Source organism: Puma concolor, chromosome E4 (assembly GCF_028749965.1).
Source record: "Puma concolor isolate L17-30 chromosome E4, mPumCon1.1.hap2, whole genome shotgun sequence".
NCBI lineage: Eukaryota > Metazoa > Chordata > Mammalia > Carnivora > Felidae > Puma > Puma concolor.
Window position 1 is genome coordinate 49223702 of NC_141683.1, and position 20404 is coordinate 49244105.

At 39.8% G+C, this 20404-nt stretch overlaps 1 protein-coding gene across 3 annotated transcripts in view; it reads right to left on the reverse strand.

Annotated features, from left to right (window-relative positions):
* SOAT1 (sterol O-acyltransferase 1) overlaps positions 1 to 20404 on the reverse strand; it is an 83985-nt gene that overhangs the window by 34722 nt on the left and 28859 nt on the right. For all 3 annotated transcript variants that reach the window (XM_086694039.1, XM_086694038.1, XM_025920952.2), the window contains one exon: positions 5538 to 5596. In XM_086694039.1, coding sequence (XP_086550165.1) covers positions 5538 to 5573 — 36 coding nt within the window. In that variant the 5' untranslated portion in view covers positions 5574 to 5596. The remainder of the gene's footprint in view (positions 1 to 5537; positions 5597 to 20404) is intronic.

The following is a 20404-nucleotide window of genomic DNA, read 5'->3' on the forward strand; positions in this document are numbered from 1 at the left end:
ATGATGGAAGAAAGAAAACAAAATATTGGGGGGTAGAGCAGAACCAGAATGTTCGGTGATATGCAGAACATTACCATCTGACTAGTTTCGATGCTTTGGATTCTCACTAATGTAAAACAAGGAGTAACTACCACCTATAAGGTTTTCAATAAAGCTCTAAAATTATGTAACTTCTTACCACAAATAGCAACTTACACTGACACCACTTTATAGCTTTCAAAGAGCATTTTTAAAGTATCTGATTCAGTTGTTGTTCCTCTGTTAACCTATTCTATACAGAGCGTTCTGAGCCAGCATGAGGACAGAAAACACGACTTCTTCAGAATCCCAGCACCTAACATATTGCCTGACAAAAGAACCGACTAGTTGGTAATTCAAGGAGCTAGATTACTGAACATTCCCTGAGAGGGCAACATAACAGGCACCTATCTGCATTTTATAACTGACGAAATCCTAAGAACAATAAACTGATTTTCCCAAGGTTCATCAAAGGAGACTAGAGACTGACTCATCTACGCATTTAGGCAAAATGAGAAAGGGAAATATCAGAAGGCTACAGTCACACAGCCAACAGATTTGACCAGAAGGTCAAGGGAAGGAAAGTAGAATGGACAGTTGTAATAGAGGCTGTTAGGTGTCAACCTACTTTTCTTCCTAACTCGATCCTGCTCCGTGAAACTTAGATGAAACGGCTGGAATCATTTGGACAACAAAAAAGAGGATCACAGCCTACAATGGTACAGCACAGAAGTAGAAGGGACCAGGGTCCTGGAGGGACACAGAGTCACCATAACCGTCCTAGACTTCCCACCTCTAGATCATTTACATGAGAGGGCAATACACATCTATCTTGTTTAAGCCACAATTATTTGTGTTTCTCTTGTGTTTATCTTGTGTGAGCACAACCTAACCTCAAAGTATACAATAATCAAAGAATTTCTAGGCCGAAAAGACTCAGACTTACTTACGTCTCCAGCAGTCTTGCCAATATATCAAATAGACTGGCACTCTCCAAAAACTTTTTTGGACGAGGTTACTTGGATGAGCAATAAACCATGAAAGGAAGTCCTCATTTGCAGACATGCCATCCCAGCCCTACTCATGACAGTTTGCTCATTTATAATAGTTAGGCAATAGCATAAGGTATTGATGTGTAAAATAGTATTGGAAATGCTACAACAGAAGGAAATGAAATATGTTGCAATATGTGTTTTTAAGAAATAGAAACAGGAAGTAATTTTTCATCCCCTCACATGAGACCTAGCATTCCCTCTACAAAGCTGTCTACATTAATAAAAGCTCCACGATAATCAACGGCATCAAGGCACTCCCTTTTTAACTCTTCTCATCCTCTTTTCTCTGGAAACTGTCCTCAAGGGTAAAGACAGGAACTGAGTGTCTAGGCCAGGGCTGTACCATACGGCCCTGCCCTTCTGGCCAAAATCCCAATTCTTTCTCTCAAAGATCTACAACTCTGAGCTTAAAAAGAGGGACAAAAACCTTATTAACTGAAAAATTCAGAAATATCTGAACTCTTGCTACTAAAGCCCTTTTCCATTTTCAAAAGCTGAAGTGTTCAACTTCTAGGATTCCCAGAGATACATTAATATCTTTCAAATGTATTTTCTTTTTCTTAAATAAGCCAAAGTAGGTTTCTTTTACTTGCAAGCAAAGAAATAATTTGATAGTTTCACTAACACAATGTTAAAACGAAGCTAATTTATTAACATAAGTTGGTTGGGACTTCATCACTTGAATTTCTCTTGGACTAGTCCAAGCGCTTTTAAGTCTGATTACAACACAATTCTGAGCATTTCAAAAGGTCACGACTCGGGGTTACACAATGTTGTATGATCCCACCAGCACCGATTTTTTTTTTTTTTTTTTGTAATTAAGTACTTAAAACTTTCTGATGACAGCACTTGGACCTAGATGTGACCTTAAGAGATTCAATCAGTTCAACCACTAGTTTCATCATCTCTTGTTCCTCTTCCCTTCAGACTAAAGAGCTTGCTCAGTACTTGACAACCCTTTGCACACCTTTCTTTAACATGAGCTCTTCCATCTTTCGGAGAGCTCTTTGTCGGTCATATCTAGCAAATGAGCATACAGTACACCCAGTTAAATGTGAACTTGACACAAAGGACTTTTTTGGCCTAATTATGTCTCAAATATTGCATGATGACTAAAAAACTATTTGTTGTTTATCTGGAATAAACAAACAACAAATAAATGTAAGCCTACTGTACTTTATCTGACAACTCCAGTTCTGTGGAGCGGAAAGAGTCGCCCCATAAAATCTACAGACTACCCATTCCCTTCACACCACAAAAACAGTGAATTAGGAACAAAAGTTTAAGTGAGCGACACAATGACACAGACTATTGGAGCTGAAGGGGGCCCTGGAGGTAGCTAGCCCCATGTCCTCACCTTAAAGATTAGGGGAAGATGGTCCAATGTAGTTGAGTGACCAAATGGGTTAGAGCAGGACTCCAAATTACAAATAACTACAAAGATTCTTGATTTTCGTTAGTTTTAAAAATTATTTCTAAAAACCCAAAAGAGAAAAGAAGTCAATTTTACGGCTCCAAACAATATTCACATATCTGTCACCTCAATGGTCATTTCACATTAGTAAATATGAAGTCACAAAACAAAACAACAAAATATACGCAGTTAAGAAATCGCTCTTGTAAGTGGGGTAATTTAATGAAATTATGTACGTAAAACGTAAGACACCTAGTACAAGCTGTGGCCCATAACAAGACATCTAAATGTAGTTCCCTTCTCCTCCCTGCCTATTTACTCAGTAATACTAAAGTATCACAATAGCTTCCTATCTTTTGTCTCCAAACTCTATACATCATCTTCAACTTCAGATCAGCACTGCATTCCTAATACATCTCCCTCAAAAGCATTCCAATTAATAAACAATGCAAGATGTTCTATCTCTTTAGATATCAAATTGCCAATAAAAACATTCCTAAGTCAAATCACCAAAAGTTCACCAAAAGAATTTTAGTGATTTCATTTAGAAAGCACTGTGTAATAAAGGCAGAGTATAGACTCAGGGTACACACTAGGTGTAAAGTATAAAGTATAAAGGAGGGAGGACATCGTTTCAAGCTGTACTTAGAAAACTGTGGAAGCGGCAACAGGAACTACAACTTCAAGGACAGACAGTATTCTGACTGGTGAAACAGGAAGTTAAAGAAAGTTTCAAGTGGAAGGAGCTTTCCAAACAGGGCATGAAGGCAGAGAAGCAAATGCTTTACAATCTAGCTCTACAATTTTGCAACTGTATTTTTCTTTCTATCGTGCCCCAACAGGGGCGCAGATGCTGATCAAGTGTCATTTCTGATAGACGGCGTGAGCCTCTTACCTCCACACTTGTGCTCGAGCTACGTCCTCCCCAACAACAGGGAGCGAATCTTGCTCCACTATGTCACCCGCACTGGTACAACACAGAGTAATAAATACTAGATTAACCAATATCCACCTTCCCTTTCCCCTCAGTTTCTTTTCCATTCTTTCATTCATTTCTTTCTCTCCTTCAGATCCTCCTAACTGACCAAACTAAAAACGTAATACTTTTATTCACTGATTAATATGTAAAGCGGATAAGCAGGATATTCTCTTCATAACAAAGCTTGCAACTTAAATCCTTGAAACCTCCCCCCTCTGCCCACCATGTGGCTTTCCCCTGACCTCTGCTTCCCACTCCATACTCCCTCCCTTTCCTCTTTGGATTTGAGATTCTGCATTCAAAAAGAATTCCTCTCCCACTTCAGATTTTTTTTTTAAATAAACAGTAACGACAGCCGGTTCACTCATTTGAAAATTTCCCTCACAAACAGAACAGATAAGGGCTTTGTGTTCTTGCTGGGCGGTGGAGAAGGAACAAGAGGAACAGAAGGGGAATTAGAAAAGTAACAGAACATAAACCCAGGTGTGTCCAGCCAATCTAGAGGAATAAGGGTCAGAAATACTCTAGCCTGCCACAAAAACAAATTTTCTTTTATCACTATATTTGCAAGAATAAGCCCTTAAAAACAGGACATGCACCCTTAAAGATTTTTCTTTTGGTAGCCAAAATTATAAATTATCCCTTAGATAAGTGAAGGTTACCTAATAATCAACTCTTTAAACAGTCACTCACAATGGAACAAATTATTAAATGGAAAAGACATGCACCAGAAATGATCTTGATCACTGCAGTCGTGAAGGCTTATACAGGTAACCCAATAAAATCAGAAAAAATAAATAAAAACTTAACACACTGTTACCTCGAAGTCTAGACTCACGGTTTCAAGCATAGTAAATACACCACTGAATACTACTTTATAAAAATACAATGAGTCAGGGGCGCCTGGGTGGCTGAGTCAGTTAAGTGCCCAACTTAGGCTCAGGTCATGATCTCACAGATCGTGAATTTGAGCCCTGTGTTGGGCTGTGCCAACAGCTGAGAGCCTAAACCCTGCTTTGGATTCTCCCTCTCTCTCTCTGCACCCCCACTCGCTCGCTCGGTCTCTCAAAAAATGAGTAAACAAACAAACAAAAAATACAGTGAGTCATTACACTGTAGAAATCACAAATACACTGAACGGATGAGTGGGGGTAGAGAGAGGTCTGTTAATGTTAAGCAAATAGGTACTTGTCCTCAAACTTCCAGTGCCAGCATCATCCCTGGACTGAAAAAGTGCTGTACTTCCAAAAGATTAGACAAAAGGAAAAGCTTTCTGCCCCGGACTAGAGAACAACTGGAAAACAAGCACTTATAATTACAAGACACTAATACCAAAGCGGATGTAAATAATCTTGCACATAGTGTTTCATGAAATATGATTACAAAAATATCTAAATTTAAATTATCGTATATAAAGGCACATATGCCCACTAAATTAATAAATAAAAACAGGCCTATTTCATCATTAATGGATGTGTACACACTCAAGGTGACCCAATAAGGTTTGGAAGTGATCTTCTCATTGGAAAAAAGACTGCCTTGGATTTGAAGTCACATTACATTTAAGCACACACAGTATTAGTTCAGAGTAAAAAAAAAAAAATCTTTGTCTTCTAGCATTTCCTGAGGGCACCGCTGAATTCTGAATTGTAGAACAGTCTGCCTCACTTGAAATGGCTCCATGTTGTTTTTGACTTGGTATTTCTTCTTTATCCCTAACAAGGAATCTTACTGGGGACTTATTATTTACCATGAACCACAATAGATCCTTTCATAAAGTACCTGCACAGACATTCACACATTCAACTATATCGTGGTTCACAAAAATCAAGTTCTGCTGGCAAAGGCCACGAAGTGAGAGTGGTGGACAGGATGGAAGAGAAAAAAGCAATCTGGTTTTTAAATGTAGGATGCAAAGTGGCAGACCTTATCTTCCTGTTCCACAGCAGGATAGTGTCAACTGATAAGAAAGGTAAATTAATCCTTAAGCAAGTGAGCATTAAAAACTTTAGGAAACAGAGCTCCCTACCCTAACTCTACACTCTTGTTTCTAAAACATGGAGCTACTTACCTCTGCCTCTGCTGTCAACCGTAGCTTCTTTGCCATCAACTGTTTTATGTCAATCCTACCTAAAGAAAGAAAAAAAGGTAACTTTTAAGTTGATGGATACAGCTAACCAGCACAATTTCTTTTCTTTTCTTTTTTTTAAAGTTTATTTATTCATTTTGGGGAGGGGAGGCAAGGAGAGGGAGAACCCCAAGCAGACTGCATACTGTCAGTGCAGAGCCCAACACAGGGCTCAAACTCTCGAACCATGAAATCATGACCTGGGCGAAAGTGAGACTCTTAACTGACTGAGCCTCCCAGGCGCCCCTAACCAGCACTATTTAAATCATGAAGTTGAAAATCAAGCAGAAGAGGATGACTATGTCAATTATGGTAAAACCACAAAACATGACAACTCTTAAAAAATGAAGCATGGGCACTATCAGCAGAAGGAAATTTATACATAATTTATACATAAGAAGACAGGTTCCTGAGTGGCTTAGTCAGTTGAGCATCCAACTCTTGATTTCAGCTCAGGTCATGATCCCACAGTCATGGGATCGAGCCCTGCATCAGGATCTGCGCTGACAGTGGAGCCTGTCTCCCTCTCCCTCTCTCTCTCTGGACCTGGGTGACTTAGTTAAGTGTCCGACTTCAGCTGAGGTCATGATCTTGCAGTTTGAGTTCTAGCCCCGCATCAGGCTGTGTGCTGACAGCTCAGAGCCTGGAGCCTGCTTCGGATTCTGTGTCTCCCTCTCTCTCTCTGCCCCTCCCCCACTCATGCTCTGTCTCTTTCTCTCTCTCTCTCTCTCTCTCTCTCTCAAAAATAAACATTAAGGGGTGCCTGGCTGGCTCAGTCAGTTAAGTGTCCGACTTCGACTCAGGTCACGATCTCGCGGTCCGTGAGTTCGAGCCCCGCGTCAGGCTCTGGGCTGATGGCTCAGAGCCTGGAGCCTGTTTCCGATTCTGTGTCTCCCTCTCTCTCTGCCCCTCCCCCATTCATGCTCTGTCTCTCTCTGTCTCAAAAATAAATAAACGTTAAAAAAAAAATTTTTTTAGGGGCGCCTGGGTGGCGCAGTTAAGCGTCCGACTTCAACCAGGTCACGATCTCACGGTCCGTGAGTTCGAGCCCCGCATCGGGCTCTGGGCTGATGGCTCAGAGCCTGGAGCCTGTTTCTGATTCTGTGTCTCCCTCTCTCTCTGCCCCTCGCCCGTTCATGCTCTGTCTCTCTCTGTCCCAAAAATAAATAAACGTTGAAAAAAAAAAATTTTTTTTAAATAAAAAAAATAAACATTAAAAAAAATTTTTTTAAAGGTTCTCTCTCTCCCTCTGCCCCTCCCTTGTGTTTCTCAAAAAAAAAAAGGTTAAAGGAAAAAAAACAACTACTGTATGTACATACAACGTTCACAACATTAATCATATGATGCTATAAGATCCAATACTGACAGTACGAGAAATTAGACTCTGTGAATGGATCTTGCAACTGTAACTACTAAAATGCACAAGCAACCATAGAAAAATTAGATACACTGGACTTCATCAAAAATTTAAAAAATTTTTTTTGCTGCAAAGGACAACATGACAAAAGCAGAAAGACAACACACAAAATAAGACAAAAAAAATCTGCAAATCTGATCAGGAACTCGTACGTATACAGCACTCTCTCTCTCTCTCTATATATATATATTGGGGCACCTGGGTGGCTCAGTCGGTTAAGTGCCGACTCTTTATTTCAGCTTAGGCCATGATCTCAAGGGTTCGTGAGATTGAGCCCCACGTCAGACTGTGCTGACAGTGCAAAGCCTGCTTCGGATTCTCTCTCACTTTCTCTCTCTGCCCTCTCCTACTTGCTCTCTCTCAAAAATAAACATTAAAAAAAATAAAATATATAAAGAACTCTTACAACTCAATAATAAAAAGACAAGTGATCCAATTTAAACATGGGCAAAGTATCTGAACAAACATTGCTCCCTGAAAGATACACAAATAGCCAATATCACATGAAAAGATGCTCCACATCACTGGCCACTAAGGAAATGCAAATCAAAACATGAAGAAATACCACTTCATACCCACCAGGGGGCTATCATCAAAAATAGCAAGTGCTGGCCATTGTATACCATAAGCTTATACAATGTTAATGCGTCAGTTTTATCTCAATAATGCTGATGGGGAGAAAAGAGCTGTACATGTAGGAAATTCTGAGAACAGTATTACTTAAGGACTGGATGTGACAGCTCTTCTAGGATACAATTAGAGAAGTGTCTATAAACACCTGTAACAGGGCGCCTGGGTGGCTCGGTAGGTTAAACGTCCAAACTCTTGGTCTCAGCTCAGGTCACAATCTGATGCCCAGCCAAAAACTGGTATATGAATGTTTACAGAAGCATTATTTATATTAACAGAAAGTGAAACAACTCAAATATCCATTAACTGATTAACAGAATGTGGTCGAGCCACAGAATGGGATATCACCCAGCAATAACAGGAGAAACACTCATACACACTTCAATATGGATGAAACTTGAAAACATGCTGAATGAAAGTCAGTCACAAAAGATTTACACGTTGTAGGACTCCATTACATGAAATCCAGCATAGACAATTCTACAGAGACAGAAGGTTTGTGGTTGTCCAGGGGTCAGGGGCAGGAGGGTGAGGAATAGGGAATGCCTGCATAATGCGCACACGGTTGTTTTGGGTTTTTTTTGTGGGGGGGGGGGGGGGAGAAAATAACCTAAAATTCATTTCATTCTAATCTCCTTATTCTGAAAGATTCCTTTCTGTATATTAAGTCGCATTAATGTAGCTCCCTAATGTTTAATTTAACTGAGGTTATTAGTCTATTATTAATCTAACCTGAGCACCTTCTTCATGATTTTCAAGAAAAGTTGATTTTCAAGGTCTTAAAATATTTGTTTTTTATGAGAACCTGTTGTTCTTTATGACTTCCATACCCACCGTACATTGTGATTTATGACTGTCATGGACTCAAAGACAGTTCCTTAACTTCACAGTGAATCACAGTGCTACTATAATTTAAGCAAGCAGGCGGACTGTCTGCTCTTTTATTCTTTCTATTTTATTTTAAAGTTCATTTATTTGAGAAAGAGACATTGTGAGCAGGGGAGGGGCAGAGAGAGGGGAAGAGAATGAGAACCCCAAGCAGGCTCCGTGCTCCTAGCTACAGAGCCCAACGTGGGGCTCAAACTCACAACCTCATGAGATCGTGACCTGAGACGAAAACCAAAAGTCACTCACTTAACCGCCTGAGCCACCCAGGCACCTGTCTGCCCTTTTAATAAAATAAGGGTAGAGTTCATTTTGAATGAAATTTGCCTCCATTCATGAGTCTGTCTTTACACACAGTATCTTGCATAATAGCTTAGCCAAGTTTTAGCTTTTGATATCTTTATTAAACATTTAAGTTTTCTTGGTAAAATTTCTAACTTGTATCCTTCCTATCTACAGAAAGAAAATAAAATTATTTAAATAAAAAATTTTTTTAAGTTTTTCTTTGGCAAAAGATTCACAGCTTAAAGCAACACTTTTAACATAACTTGAAAAATATCAATGCAGAAGCTAATGTCTACTCTATTGAACTTGGTGCCCATTAACAGTTGCATATACTGCTCATTTTGCTTACTAAAATAATGTTATTGGAACCTCTTGTTAATGTTAGATTTTCCTTTGAATTAGAGTTTTACTGAAATTCACTTAAGTTCAACATAGACTTAATGATCTTGAAATGGTACCTTTTTCATTTTTGTATTTTTTTCAAAGCATACCTTCAGATATTATAGTACCTTCTTCCAGAAAAGGAATTTTATAATCTGATACTAAATGCTATTTTATCTTTTTAAAATTTTTTTAATGTTTATTAATATTTTTTGAGAGAGATAGAAAGAGACAGAACGAGACAGAGCATGAGTGGGGAGACGCAGAGAAAGAAGGAGACACAGAATCCGAACCAGGCTCCAGGCTCCGAGCTATCAGCACAGAGCCTGACACGGGGCTCAAACTCACAAACCATGAGATCATGACCTCAGCCAAAGTCGGACACTCAACGGACAGAGCCACCCAGGTGCTCCTATTTTATCTTTTTAATTGAAATGTCAAGGTGTCTACTCTACTATAGGAACCAATAATATCAGACATCATCATGTGTAGAGAGATTTTCCACACAAATAAATGGACAGAACAGAACAGAATGCGCGCTGAAACATAGGAAGACCACCACTTCTCTTTGCTGTCTTTGTAAAAACCTATAATGTAACTTTGTATCATTTTAGTAGTATCTTTTAATGAGAATTTACATTTTCTTATCTATTTTCCTTGGCAAAATTTACCTGAGTATTTTTGTTTCAGAATCAACAATTGCTACTGTATATTCTACTTAAAAGAAGGAGTGAAGGGCATTCTAAGTTATAAGTAATTTCCCAGAAATACTTACTGTGCAGGTTAAAAAAGAAAACCGCAGGCCAAAAATGGGAGTCACATATGCCAAGCCAAGTCATTAGGTTAGGAACCTAACCTAATTAAAGTTTCTACCACTTCCTGAAATGCAGTTTTACCCAATCAGGAATTCTCTGATCAGTATCAATGAGGTCATCAGTCACATGGCCTTCTACATCCCACCCCCTCCCAAAGGAAGAGAAGGTAATCCACCCAATAAGACTCCTGCCCTTTCTTTTACTAATCGTCCTGCCCAGTTTCTGCCTATAAAATCTTTCCAGTTTGTACAGCTCCTCTGAGCTCCCCTCTACTTGCCTGATGGGTTGATGTCCGATTCATGAATCAATTAATAAAGCCAATTAGATCCTCAAATTCACCCAGTTGAATTTTTGTTCTTTAACACCAGAATGAATGTTGGGGGCAAATTTGGGCTAATTTTTTTTTCTTTAATGTTTATTTTTGAGAGAGAGCGTGCATGGGGCTGAGAGAGAGAGAGGGATACACAGAATCTGAAGCAGGCTCCAGACTCCGAGCTGTCAGCACAGAGCCCAAAACAGGGCTCGAACCCACGAACCATGAGACTGTGACCTGAGCCGATGCTTAACTGACTGAGCCACCCAGGCACCCCATATTTGGGCTAATTTAAATTTAATAACTCTCTCTCCCTATTCTAAAAGTAATCTTCATTACAGGAAATTAAAATCCCAAATGCTCTCTCCCAAAAGAGCTCTAACAAAACTACCCTATGTCCTATAGTGTTCAAGTAACTAATATTAGTACTTTGGTAGATACCATTTGTCCTTCTACTTTGGCAAATATACATACTATAAAAGTGGACTCATGCATAGTTTTGGAACTTGCTTTTTTCACTTAATATATTGTGAATATCTTTCCATGTCACTACATATGCCTCTGTATCATTTTTATTTGCCTATTATTCTGTTTTTATGGCTGAAACTTACTATATTTAATCCCCCATTGGAAATTTAGATTATTTATACCCTTTTACAATACTTCACTTGGAAAAAAGGCATGGAGAATGAGAAGGTCCAAAATGCACCCCATCAAAGGTCTATAATGGGAGACAAAAAAATAAGTAATAATGGCTGAGAACTTTCCAGAATTGTGGAAGGAGACCAATCCTCAAATGAAATAAGGTCAAAGAATCCCAAGCAGGATAAATAAAAATCTACACTTAGATAGAGACTCCAGAATTGGACCCACAAAAGTATGGCCAACTAATCTTTGACAAAGCAGGAAAGAATATCCAATGGAAAAAAGACAGTCTCTTTAGCAAATGGTGCTGGGAGAACTGGACAGCAACATGCAGAAGAATGAAACTAGACCACTTTCTTACACCATGCACAAAAATAAACTCAAAATGGATAAAAGACCTGAATGTGAGACAGGAAACCATCAAAACCCTAGAGGAGAAAGCAGGAAAAGACCTCTCTGACCTCAGCCGCAGCAATTTCTTACTTGACACATCCCCAAAGGCAAGGGAATTAAAAGCAAAAATGAGCTATTGGGATTTCATCAAGATAAAAAGCTTCTGCACTTCAAAGGAAATAATCAACAAAACTAAAAGGCAACCGATGGAATGGGAAAAGATATTTTTGCAAATGACATATCCGATAAAGTGCCAGTATCCAAAATCTATGAAGAGCTCACCAAACTCCACACCTGAAAAACAAATAATCCAGGGAAGAAATGGGCAGAAGACATGAATAGACACTTCCCCAAAGAAGACATCCAGATGGCCAACAGGCACATGAAAAGATGCTCAACGTCACTCCTCATCAGGGAAATACAAATCAAAACCACACTGAGATATCACCTCATGCCAGTCAGAGTGGCTAAAATGAACAAATCAGGAGATTACAGATGCTGGAGAGGATGTGGGGAAACGGGAACCCTCTTGCACTGTTGGTAGGAATGCAAACTGGTGCAGCCGCTGTGGAAAACAGTGTGGAGGTTCCTCAAAAAATTAAAAATAGATCTACCCTATGACCCAACAATAGCACTGCTAGGAATTTACCCAAGGGACACAGGAGTGCTGATGCATAGGGGCACTTGTACCCCAATGTTTATAGCAGCACTCTCAACAATAGCCAAATTACGGAAGGAGCCTAAATGTCCATCAACTGACGAATGGATAAAGAAATGATGGTTTATATATACAATGGAATACTACGTGGCAATGAGAAAGAATGAAATCTGGCCCTTTGTAGCAACGTGGATGGAACGGGAGAGTATTATGCTAAGTGAAATAAGTCAAGCAGAGAAAGATAGATACCATATGTTTTCACTCTTATGTGGATCCTGAGAAAGTTAACAAAAACCATGGGTGAGAGGAAGGGGGAAAAAAAAGTTAGAGAGGGAAGGAGACAAACCATAAGAGACTCTTAAAAAATGAAAAAAAACTGAGCATTGATGGGGGGTGGGAGGGAAGGGAAAGTGGGTGATGGGCATTGAGGAGGGCACCTATTGGGATGAGCACTGGGTGTTGTATGGAAACCAACATGACAACAAATTTCATATTAAAAAAATAATAAAATAAAATAAATTACATGCTCAAAAAAAAAAAGATATATCCTAGTGAAACTGTAACACACGGGTTTATTTTAAAAAACACCTCTCAAAAGCAGCAGAAAGCAAGTACCACCTATGAAAGAATTGCAGTTATGCCTGACTTACCAATGCCAACAACAGAAGCCACCAGACAGTGGATCAGTATCTTCAACCTTTGACAGTGGTGGAGTTTGTAACTGGGAAGGAGGCTAGAGATCATGTCATGAAGAGCCTGGGTGTATTTTAACAAGGGCTATGAGGAAACTAAGAATTTTAAGCAGGAAAATAACTGATTTGATATGGGAAAGTCCACTCTGGCAGAATGAAAAGGACCACAGAAGAGAGAAATGCAATAAATTCAGACAAGAAATGAGGTCATAAACCAAAACAAATGGCAATGAGGGTAGGTAGGAGAAGATAAATTTTGAAGATAGTCACAAACTTTAACTAAATAGGCAAGAAATATGACTAAGACAAATATTAATTTGATTTTTCTGTCAATTATAACACCTTTTTTATTTAGTTCTCTACCATCTACGATCAGACCATGGTTTCATAAATAATCTATTTCATAAATAAATGAATACTGAAGCTTCTTCCCTTCAACTAATTCAATTACCATGGGGGAATGGGGAGAGAATCATTGTAAAAGATTAATTCTCACTACCTGTACATCACTTCCAAAAGGCACCTGTTTATCCATAAATAACATAACCACCATTACAAACTGGTTGTGACTAGTTGGGAACTGGAAAATAGGGAGTATTTTTGCTCACAGCTAGACTAGCCTCTGAAAGCCTCCCTCAATGACATTAAAGCTACACAGTGGAGGGGCGCCTGGGTGGCGCAGTCGGTTAAGCGTCCGACTTCAGCCAGGTCACGATCTCGCGGTCCGTGAGTTCGAGCCCCGCGTCGGGCTCTGGGCTGATGGCTCAGAGCCTGGAGCTTGTTTCCGATTCTGTGTCTCCCTCTCTCTCTGTCCCTCCCCCGTTCATGCTCTGTCTCTCTCTGTCCCAAAAATAAATAAACATTGAAAAAAAAATTTAAAAAAAAAGCTACACAGTGGAAGAAAAATATATTAAAAAGCCAATTCTACTCATGTTCCTTCACCTTAAAATTAACTTCACACATATTCAAAAGATTTACTTTCTTACTACCAAAAAATTAAAAAATTAAATGTCAAAAAAGCCAGAAGAATAATGCCCTTAAAGCTAACATGCAATGATTTCTTAAAAATTTTTTAACATTTTTTATTCATTTTTGAGAAAGACAAAGTACGAATGGCGGACAGGCAGAGAGAGGGAGACACAGAATCCACAAGCAGGCTCCAGGCTCTGAGCTGTCAGCACAGAGTCCAACACGGGGGCTCAAACTCACGAACTATGAGATCATGACCTGAGCCGAAGTCAGATGTTTAACTGAGCCACCCAGGTGCCCTTCTAACATGCAATGATTTAAAGTACAGACTTCCAACCATATAACTCAACTCAAGGTTTCTAGGTTTCTAAAACACTGATCGTGCAATATCTGTAAGATCTTTCTAGGTCTACTGATATCACTAACTTGTAACATTAATATCCTTGAAAACTGATCATTAACTGATAACATCTAATTAACAGACCCAAGGATAAATCCCTTAAAAAAAAAAAAAAAAAAACAACAAACTACTCTACATTTTGTTTTCTCCTAGCACTCTCATCTCCAACAAATAAACCAGGTTTGCAACATTTACCTTTGTGAACACTACTTAACCCTTGTGAAGTCTAATTTATTTAATGGGAATATTTAAAATTTATTCCCTGGGGCGCCTGGGTGGCGCAGTTGGTTAAGCGTCCGACTTCAGCCAGGTCACGATCTCGCGGTCCGTGAGTTCGAGCCCCGCGTCGGGCTCTGGGCTGATGGCTCAGAGCCTGGAGCCTGTTTCCGATTCTGTGTCTCCCTCTCTCTCTGCCCCTCCCCCGTTCATGCTCTGTCTCTCTCTGTCCCAAAAATAAATAAACGTTGAAAAAAAAAATTAAAAAAATAAATAAAATTTATTCCCTGAAATATCAAATATCTTATTTTAACCAATTGTAATGAAGAGCTTTCTAAAATTATCACATGCCACCTTATCATATACCACCTTAAAAAAAAACCCAACTGTATCCTACATACTTTTTATGTCCAGTAAAAGCGATCATTTATTGTACTATGCTATCAATACCTACAGTAAAACTGAAATGAGAGCAATCAGGACTACAAACAACTCCAAGGAGCTGTGCCTTTCGATGGGGCGGTCTCTTCATGGCTTTGTGTCAAATCCACTTCCTCTAACAATCCTATGTTTACACTGCTATGCCAAGTCCATTGCCAAGGTTACCCAGAAGGAAAAGACACATAACCAAGCTCGTTAAATAAGTAACTCATTTATTCATTCAATTATATATTCAACTTATTAAGTAAAAACCCAGTGAGTACCCAATATATAAAGGGTAGTACACACATATCCTAAACCCTTCCTTTAGAATCTCAGGAGAAATGTGCGAATGTAGAGAATTTCAACATACAGATGACTGTGGGGTGGAGCGAGCTTTTGCAGAGGAAGTCAATATTTGAGCTGAGTCCCAGATGATAAAGAAAAATCATAGTGAACAGGTGCTAGACAGATTATTATAGAGGAAAGAGTGAGCATAAAGACTTATAAAAACTTGGGTTTTTTTGGGACTTGAACCTGGGTCAAATGTCTCTCCGGGTGCCATGCTTGCTTTGCTTTATAAAACTGATTTTAATAAGCTTTTTGCCTAAGGGTAGCTTTTTATCTACTTACTTGCTAAATGACCAACTTTCCAGATGAGTGCTGTCCAACAGAAATATAATGTGAACCACATACATAACTTTAACTTTTCTAGGAGCCACAACAGGTATAAGTGAGTCCTTGAAATGTGGTATTTTATAATTACAGTGTTATCTCAATTCAGACCAGTCACATTTCCAGTGCTAAACTAGACGATACTGAAATGTAGGTCTACTAGCTCCCATACTGAACAGCATGGTTCTTTTTCAAGTTTATTTGTTTTGAGAGAGACAGAGGAAGAGGGACAGAAAAAGAGAGAATCTCAAGCAGGCTCTGTGCTGTTCCTACAAGGAACCCCACAAACCGTGAGATCATGACCTAAGCCAAATCCAGAGTCAAGACACTTAACCTAATGAGCCACTCAGGTGTCCCATGAACGGTGTAGCTCTAAATGAGGGGTCAGCACATCTTTTTCTGCAATGGGCCAGAGAGCAAGTATTTCAGGCTTTGCGGGCCATATGGTCCATTCACTCCACACACAAACATGGCTGTGTTTGCCAACTCCTGTTCTAGATGGCTAATTTACTGTAAATCTGGCTGACAAAACTGATAGGTATGTACACGACTTTTTGTTAAGTTAACCTAACTATGGCGAATGCTGTTGGCTGCTTCCCCAATAAGGGCATGTGTTTCATTCCCCTTGCCAGACTGATTTAAGACTGGGCATGAGTATCTGTCAGAGCAAGGACAGCATAAAAATGACTCACTCAAGCTAGTTTACTGAGAGGAGTTCAAAGAGGGCCCTTTTATACATGTGCGGGCAGAGTTTAAGAAAAGCAACAAAGGATAGTGTGGAATTCTAGGGCTAGTAACAAATACCAGGGAAGCTATCCTCAGGCTTCAAAGGGCAAAGGAGGGAAATGGTTAAGGAAACCCAAAGAGAATTTCTAAGAGAACTATCAGACAGGAGTGATGGTTACCCAGACGGAGGAAAGTAACTTTAAATAAAGGGAAAACTTTATAACGAAAGTTATAAACACACTCACCTTACTCTCTCTGCCCTTGGATCTGTCAGTTCCCTCCCCATCAGCCGGACCCCAACCCCCATGACCAAACTCTACCAGAAACCATAGGGCATGGGAACCTATGGATACAGTCCAGTAAGGTCAGCCTCCCAGGACACAAAATAGGGTAGAAAAGAATAGAGAGACAAAAAGAAGATATCCAGCATAACCTGTAATCTAATTATGGCCAATGAGACATAAGAAGTCTGCTGGGGAATTTCTAGTTAAGTTTCATTGCTCTAAAGAGAAACCTAGGGAAATCGTTTCTCTTCTTCTGACAGAGACTGTTTTGTTTTTTAGTTTGTTTGCTTTACCAGTTTTCTTACCCACCCTGGAGTTACTAATCCTCTGTCATTATTTCCACTCTTCTCTCCTCAATGCCACCAATTTCCTGGACCCACCATGCCATATTTCAAACCCAGATACTGTCTATCTGCTCTCTCCGATTCCAAATGGTCATGCACTACAGAGAGTATTAAGAAAATGGGCCCGCTCCAAACTGATGCTGTCAAGTCCTAACCAGCCCCGCAAAAGAATAATGAAATCTTTTCTTGACCTCTTGATGAATTTAACAGCCCTCACAACCATAGCTCTCAACATTTTCTACCTTCCTCAAGTCCAGCCGTACCAAGCAACCTCCAGTTGATCCCTTGGGTACAAAGTCCTTAAATGTTTTCTCTTTCTTACTTTTCACAATCTTCAACCCTCTTCTCCATTGTTCCCATGTCAGAGGACGGCAAAGGCCATCTCTTTTTCAATAGTAACTCTTCAAACTATTGCCTTGATCATTCCATATCCTTAGAGAGACTGTTCAAATTGCTCTCAACACAGTAAATCATTTATATTGTCCACATTTACATTCAGAGCCAACCTACTCCCTAAAAATTGTTTCTGAAATTATGATATGGATGTCCCCAGTGGTACACAAAATTAAATCTGGGGTTTTACCAACATTCGTCAAGTGTTACATATTTATTTAATGTGTGTGTGTGTGTGTGTGTGTGTGTGTGTAAGTGGGTTCAACACAGGGCTGAGAGCAAGACCTGTGCTGAGATCAAGAGTCAGTTGGTTAACCAACTGAGCCACCCAGACACCACATTAAACAATATATATTCTTTACAGCCCTGTATGATAAGCAAGATGGTTATTTTATTTTTAAAATAAGATTCAAAGCAATTAAATATCTGGCCCACAGTCACATGGCCTGACCAGTAAGTAACTAAGCCCGAATGAATACCTGTCTTCTAACCCCTAGTCATGCAACAAGCAGCACAAAAAATAAAATTTAAATTAAAAAAAAAGAAAAGAAAAGAAATCAAGGCCTACTTATAGTGACTACATTAAAAGTAGAGTTCTAAGCAATAAGCAATGACTAAACCATTTTTTCAAGTTGTAATTCTTTTAATAAACATTTTCTTTGCCTCCTTGCGGCAAGTGCAGAATTAGCTAACAGACAGGCACTGACTAGCAGGGTTTTATTGCCTAGAGAAATTCAACTCATTTTAAAATCCCAATCATGGGGCTCCTGGCTGATTCAGTCAGAAGAACGTGCCACTCTTGATCTGGGGGTCATGGGTCCAAGCCCCACATGGGGTGTAGAGATTACTCAAATAAATAAAACTTTAAAAATTAAATTAAATTAGGGGCACCTGGGTGGCTCAGTCAGTTAAGCTTATCTGACTCTTAGTTTTTGCTCAGGTCACGATCTCACAGTTTCCTGGGTTTGAGCCCCATATCAGGTTCCATGCTTGGGATTCTCTCTCCCTCTCTATCTGCCCCTCCCTTGCTCACACTGTCTCTCTCTCTCTCTCAAAAATAAAAAAATAAACAAAAAGTAAATAATTAAAAATTAAATTAAAAAATAAAATAAAATCCTGATTATTTTCTAAAAAAAACTCTCACTGACCATGACTTAGATCTTCATCGCAGCTTCACTTCCTTCTCCACAAAGACAGAAGTAATCTAAGAGTCACTTTAAGTCCATAGGATGGCTGTGGTGAGCATCCCTTGAGAGAATCAATCATTTATCAATCTTAAAAGCAAAAGGGGAGATAAGATAGTATAATCCACCTATCACCTGCTACTGCTCCATTGACCTCAAAAATCTTCTAGAACTACCAATTATTACAGGTCTGTACTAACTGCACAGAAATGGAATATGAACTAGAAATGAGGATCGGTGTATATTCATATAGAAAAGGTGATTTAATAGATAATGTTGAAAAACCTGACTAGCCATTTTGGAAAACTACACAGATCCCTCATTCAAAATAAATTTCAGGTGGATAAAATATTTAAATAAATTATAAAACCTAAAGAGTAATTATTGCAAAAAATTTCATCTGTTTTCCTTTTTCATCTTGGAAAATCCCTAAACATGACAAGAAATCTTAAAGCAATAAAAGAATATTTGACAATATAAAAACTAAGTATGGCAAGGCACACCATAAGCAAAGTCAAAAACCAAACAGCTAGTTTACAAAATATTCACAGTGGGGCACCTGGGTGGCTCAGTCAGTTGAGCATCTGATTTCAGCTCTTGATCTCACCGTACGTGAGTTTGAGTCCCACATCAGGCTCTGTGCTGACAGCTCAGAGCCTGGAGCCTGCTTCAGATTCTGCGTCTCCCTCTTTCTCTGTCCCTCCCCCTCACGTGTGCACTCTCTCAAAAATGAATAAACATTAAAAAAATTTTTTTTAATATTCACACTACATTCAAAGGATCAATTTCCACTCATTGAATGTGGCACTAGCTCTCCAGGTAGCTGTCTTCTTTACAAGCCAGGCCGGGCCCACACTGAAGCAACTACGTCTAAGGGACCTGCAGTTGGCACCACCTACTCCTGTGTGGGTGTCTTCCAGCACGGGAAAGTGGAAATAATTGCCAACGATCAGGGAAACCAAACCACCCCAAGTTATGTCACCTTTACTGACACAGAACGATTGACTGGTGATGCTGCAAAGAATCAAGTTGCAATGAACCCCACCGACACAGTTTTTGATGCCAAACGCCTGACTGGACGTAGATTTGATGATGCTGTTGTCCAATCTGATATGAAGCATTGGCCCTTCATGGCGGTGAATGATGCTGGCAGGCCCAAGGTCCAAGTAGAATACAAGGGAGAGACCAAAAGTTTCTATCCAGAGGAGGTGTCTTTTATGGTTTTGACAAAGATGAAGGAAATCGCAGAGGCTTACCTTGGGAGGACTGTTACCAATGCTGTAGTCACAGTACCTGCCTATTTTAACGATTCTCAGTGTCAGGCTACCAAAGATGCTGGAACTACTGCTCGTCTTAATGTACTTTGAATCATCACTGAGCCCACTGCTGCTACTTTGCTTATGGCTTAGACAAAAAGGTTGGAGCCGAAAGGAATGTGCTGATCTTTGACTTGGGAGGTGGCACTTCTGATGTGTCAATCCTCACTACCGAAGATGGGATCTTTGAGGTCAAATCTACTGCTAGAGACACCTACTTAGGTGGAGAAAACTTTGACACTCAAATGGTAAACCATTTTATTGCAGCGTTCAAGCGCAAACCTAAGAAGGACATCAGCGAGAACCACAGGGCGGTCTGTCACCTCCACACTGCTCGGGAGCGCAACAAGCGCACACCTTCTTCCAGCACCCAGGCCAGTATTGAGATTGATTCTCTATATGAAGGAATCGACTTCTATACCTCTATTACTCATGCCCGGTTTGAAGAATTAAATGCTGAACTGTTCCGTGGCACCCTGGACCCCGTAGAGAAAGCCCTTCGGGATGCCAAGCTAGACAAGTCTCAGATCCACGCTACTGTCTTGGTGGGTGGTTCTACACGTATCCCCAAGGTTCAGAAACTTCTACAAGACATTTCCAGCGGGAAGGAACTGAATAAGAGCATCAACCCTGATGAGGCTGTCGCTTATGGTGCAGCTGTCCAGGCAGCCATCCTTTCTGGAGACAAATAGGAAAATGTTCAAGGTTTGCTGCTGTTGGATGTCACTCGTCTTTCTCTTGGCGTTGAAACTGCCGGTGGAGTCATGAC